Source organism: Trematomus bernacchii, unplaced genomic scaffold (assembly GCF_902827165.1).
Source record: "Trematomus bernacchii unplaced genomic scaffold, fTreBer1.1, whole genome shotgun sequence".
Classification (NCBI taxonomy): Eukaryota; Metazoa; Chordata; class Actinopteri; order Perciformes; family Nototheniidae; genus Trematomus; species Trematomus bernacchii.
Genome location: NW_022987680.1, coordinates 490,704 through 495,288, shown reverse-complemented (window position 1 = coordinate 495,288; position 4,585 = coordinate 490,704). Strand labels below are relative to the sequence as shown.

Sequence of the window (4,585 nt, the reverse complement as noted above, 5' to 3'; positions counted from 1 at the left end):
CTCCCTCCTCTCCTCCCTTCTCCTCTTTGAGGGAGCAGCAAAGACTAGTTTTAGCTCTCAACAAGTTTTAAAAGTTTATCTTACCTTTTTTCACCTAGTTAACTTTTTCACCTACTAATCACTACCCCCTCAAATGGAAATCTGTGTTTACATAAATGGTGACCAAACCGTTTGAGACCCACTGAGAACTTAGACTAAGTTAACTAAACACTCTCAGAGAGTCCTTTACCTCACCTGAGCTGAGGTTATCCCGAGCTTGAATGACACACAGAGACCAATCAGGGGCTTTGATTTATGATCTGTATGACAGTGGCCATGTGGGCAGGCCACATCATGTAGACAGCCAGTCACCCTGTGTGAGGCAGGCCACTTAACAGGCCAGGCCATCGGAAACCCCCCGGTCCTCTCTATGGCCAGTACGGGACTGGGTACAGGAGGCGTAGAGCGAGGGATCATTGTCCACAAGTTAATCGATCGCAGATGGCGTTGTGGTCGCAAAAAAAAAATATATATATATATTAAAGAAAAAAAAAAGGAAAAAAAACCTAAATAGGTTGCGAAATATACTTGGGCGGCCGTTCAAATACCTGGGCGGCCCGCCCAAGTAAAGTATATGTGTGGGAAACCCTGCATGTTAAAAACAATAAGGGTGTCTGGCTCCTCCTATATATAGACAGTGGGGGGGGGGGGGGGCTGCTTTTGTATATAAACACACACTTAAAGACAGCTGAAGGAAGTGTATCTTCAAAGGACATCCCTCCACCTCCACCGAGCAGGTACGTGTCTGAGATCCCTGCACCACAGGAGAGGGTCTGAGACTGACTCTTGATGAGATCTGGACTCTATGAAATGACTCTTTCATCGCCACCACACTATGCCTGGCACATATTATTGAATTTGTTATCAGATATTGGATTTTTTGGGATTCTTTTTCATTTTGTTGAAGTCTATACTTAATTTGTAACTCTTTTCTTTGTCATTCCAGGCTCCATTACAACATACACAATGGCAGGTTGGTGCATTGTTTGCTCAGGAATTATTTTCCTTCAGGAAAAAACACTTATCATAGTGTGTTATCATAGGGCAGAATCCTGTGTACACCCGCAGGGTTTTAAAAATGCAGCCTCACATATTGAAGATCTGTTTCCTCTAAGGGCTCATAGGTTATTCATGTTTCTTTCTTCGACAGATGCAAGCTTCCAGAAGGAGTTCCTGGAAACCCACAACGCCTACAGGGCGAAGCATGGCGCGCCACAAATGACCTTTAACAGCGAGATGTGTGCCTCCGCTCAGAAGTGGGCTGACCACCTGCTGTCAATCAGCGGCCTGAAGCACAGTGAGACTAAGGACGGGGAGAACGTCTACTACATGTCAAGTTCAGCAGGCTGCAATCCCACAGGTGCTGCTTACTCCTTCACCTAGTTATTCAATCCAAATGTTGTTTGTCTACATGCTCCGGTAAGACTGTGAAAAACAAGACAGACCACTATGATTAGGCAATAAAACACCACTGCTTCAGGCTTCCTGTTGTTGTAGCTCACAGCAGTTTATCAGTCTCTTGTACATCCTGTGTTCACAATGTTTTATCAATAACCACCAACCTGTCATTTTGAATCATTTTCTTTTTTTTACACCAAATCCCTTCTCTGCCATTGCAGTTTGTTGTCTTTCTATGACTTTGCCAACTTTGGATTTATATTAGGCAAAAAGATAATATTTGCTTCCAGAAACACAAACCTCAACTACCTATTCATGTTGATATAAGACTCATTTTATTTTTTGTGAATTATATTATTTTAGGGAAAGAAGCTGTGGATTCGTGGTACAGTGAGATCAAAGATTACAACTGGAGCAGCCCGGGTTTCAACAGCAATACTGGTAAACACAACCCAACTGTTGATTTATTTCATAAATCCTTAAATAAAGAAAGCTTTGAAATGTGAAGGTCAGTAAAACGATCCAATGTTACTATCTGCATACCTTCAATCACTTAAGTTAAAGCTATAAGAAAAAAGGAAGTTACCAGTTAGATTTTACATGTTTCTTTTTTTATGGCTGCGAGTTGTATGTACACTGAAAAAACTGAAACGTTGACTTTCATTAAATGTATTATGTCAACGGAATTCATATAACTATATTAGGTTAGTTGAAAGCAATAACATAACGTTTAAATAAAGAATGTTCAACTTAATTGTATTGCTTTCCACTAACCTAATACATGTGACATTTGTAAAGTCAATGTTTCAGTTCTTTCAGTGTGAGGTTGAGTGTAACTCCACACACTGCTGCTCCCCCCCCCCCCCCCCCGCAGGGCATTTCACTCAGGTGGTGTGGAAGGAGAGCAGCGAGCTGGGCGTGGGGCTGGCCACTGACGGAAAGACTGTGTTTGTGGTGGGGCAGTACAGGCCGGCAGGAAACATGACGAACCCGGGATACTTCGAGGCAAACGTCCTCCAAGGTAACACATTGCAGCGTTGCTTAGAGTATTGTCTGAGTAGGATATTTGACATGTTACCTTACAAAAAAACCCTGTTACAAGTGTGTATCTCTAAAGGCAGAGGTGGGAAGTGCATTTACTCAAGTACTGTGCTTAAGTACTATTTTGTCATACTTGTACTTTCCTTGAGTATTTCCATTTAAAGCTACTTTATACTTCTACTCCACTACATTTCCAAATATTTATTGTACTTTTTACTCCACTACATGTTTTTAACACTAATACGTACCAGCTACTGTTTACATAATTATACAACACATGAGATTTGTATATGATACGTTACACCCAATATATTTCAAAATGTTAAAATGGTCTTAATATTAACAAACAACAGCATTTAAATGCTCTTACGTGTATTTGTAAGCAATTAAAATAAGGACTAATTTAATATTCTATAATAATATATTACTTTTAAAACAGCCATGGTGCATAACGGGCCATTTGCCTTGTAGTGCTTCAGGACTTTCACTTATAATGAAGTATTTTGGGGAAATGTAAAATATCTGTTTAACTTTTGGGAATGTCCTTGCTCAGACATCTATTTTACTTGAGGATTTCGCTACTTTATACTTCTACGCCCCTTTATATTTCAGAGAGAATTGTTCTACTTTATACATTTAATTGACCTCTTTAGTTACTCTTCAAATTAAAGTTCATGGTTTCACATTGAAAACCCATAATCCCTTTATATTTTATATATATAATGCAAACAGTGATAATCTTAAAATTCCAGAAAGAATATGAAATGATTAAAATGAGCTACTTTTTGAATAGCTAAACGATAAACTATTGGTGTAGTAATGATACAGCAACTTATACATTAGAGCATCATAAACACTTATTTTCTTTTGATACTTTTAGTATTTAGCTGCTGCTCTATGTCATGGTCCTGAAGTGATATTTAAATGCACGTGCATGCATGCATGTTTTTGTACGGTTCACATAGAAAAACCTTTTATGTGATAACTGCCACTTTGTGCTGCTTCTTCGTCCTCTGGGCTGCATGGAGACGGATGTTCCCCAGAGAGGTTTCCTCTCATGCAGACACTTTCTTTCCAGTCAGCAAGCAGGATGTTCCTTCCTCTCCCATGCAGTTTTATGAACACTCAACATTTTTCATTGGTTTCCTATGTTTATAACTCATCAGCTGAACACATTATTATTTATTTTCCATTTCCAGAGTAAAGGCTGTGCATTTTACCGCTGGCAGAGAGGAGGGGGGAGCAGGAAGCCCCTCCAGTGGTGGAGCGAGCCCGAAGAAGACCTGCACCCTGCTGTAGACCACCGTAACCCTCCCTCCAACACACTGCTGCTAAATATGCTCCATGTTGTTAAATAGTTACAGCCTATACAAAAACATGTTGTTGAATAAAATTATCTTGATTCAAAATGCTTTGGATTGTATTGAGGTTCAATATGAAATTATTCAGTTTATACATCAGGCAAGGCAGGTTTATTTATAAAATACCTTAACCTGTTAAGCCCCATTCCCCCAACAACATCTGCAAGAAACAGCGTCTGAGGGCTTCTTAACATTTAAAAACCTATTAATGTGTCATACCCACTTAACGGGAAGTAACTCAGCTATCAGACAATATTAACCATTTTTAGCAAAACGAAACATAAGGGTAATAACAAAGGCTCTGAATTAGCCCTGAGCGAAACAATGCTAACACACTTAGCACAGAACTCACGTTAAAATACCCTTATTACTTATCGTATCTGCACCATAGACTGTATATATAAATGGACGTAGGGTCCGTGACGTCACCCATAGGATTCTGCAAAGTTGCCGAGAAGCCCTTAGTAGGCGGAGTCGGCCACTAACGGCTCGACAGTGGCGTCAGAGTTCCACTCCCGCCTGCTCCAGCCTGCTCCAAATAAGGGCAAAGAGGCGGAGCCGAGGCGGGACCTGCTGCCTCCGGACTGGAAGTTCCAGAGCTAGCTCAAGCTACCAAGCTAAGCTAACATGCTCCCCATCTGCACACTGCCGTCGCATTGTACGTTTCTAAGGTAAGCGGACATGAGACTATTCAGCAAAACTATAAATAATAATCTAAGTTATTGAGTTTTTAGCATAATACTTCA

General features: G+C 40.4%; 1 protein-coding gene across 1 annotated transcript; it reads left to right on the top strand.

Moving 5' to 3' along the window:
- Window positions 1–672: 672 nt before the first annotated feature.
- Window positions 673–3,881, top strand: LOC117487644 (Golgi-associated plant pathogenesis-related protein 1-like). The gene is made up of 6 exons (XM_034136281.1): window positions 673–776; window positions 986–1,012; window positions 1,190–1,399; window positions 1,801–1,878; window positions 2,312–2,458; window positions 3,678–3,881. The coding sequence occupies exons 2-6, from the start codon at window positions 1,006–1,008 to the stop codon at window positions 3,680–3,682; spliced, it is 447 nt and encodes a 148-aa protein (XP_033992172.1). The 5' UTR covers window positions 673–776; window positions 986–1,005; the 3' UTR covers window positions 3,683–3,881.
- Window positions 3,882–4,585: the final 704 nt, after the last annotated feature.

What these genes read in the sequence shown, in the direction of transcription:
- LOC117487644 (XM_034136281.1), top strand. An exon ending in AGCAGGCTGCAATCCCACAG is followed by an intron (nt 1,400 to 1,800) that starts GTGCTGCTTACT and finishes ATATTATTTTAG; the next exon opens with GGAAAGAAGCTGTGGATTCG. An exon ending in GGGTTTCAACAGCAATACTG is followed by an intron (nt 1,879 to 2,311) that starts GTAAACACAACC and finishes CCCCCCCCGCAG; the next exon opens with GGCATTTCACTCAGGTGGTG.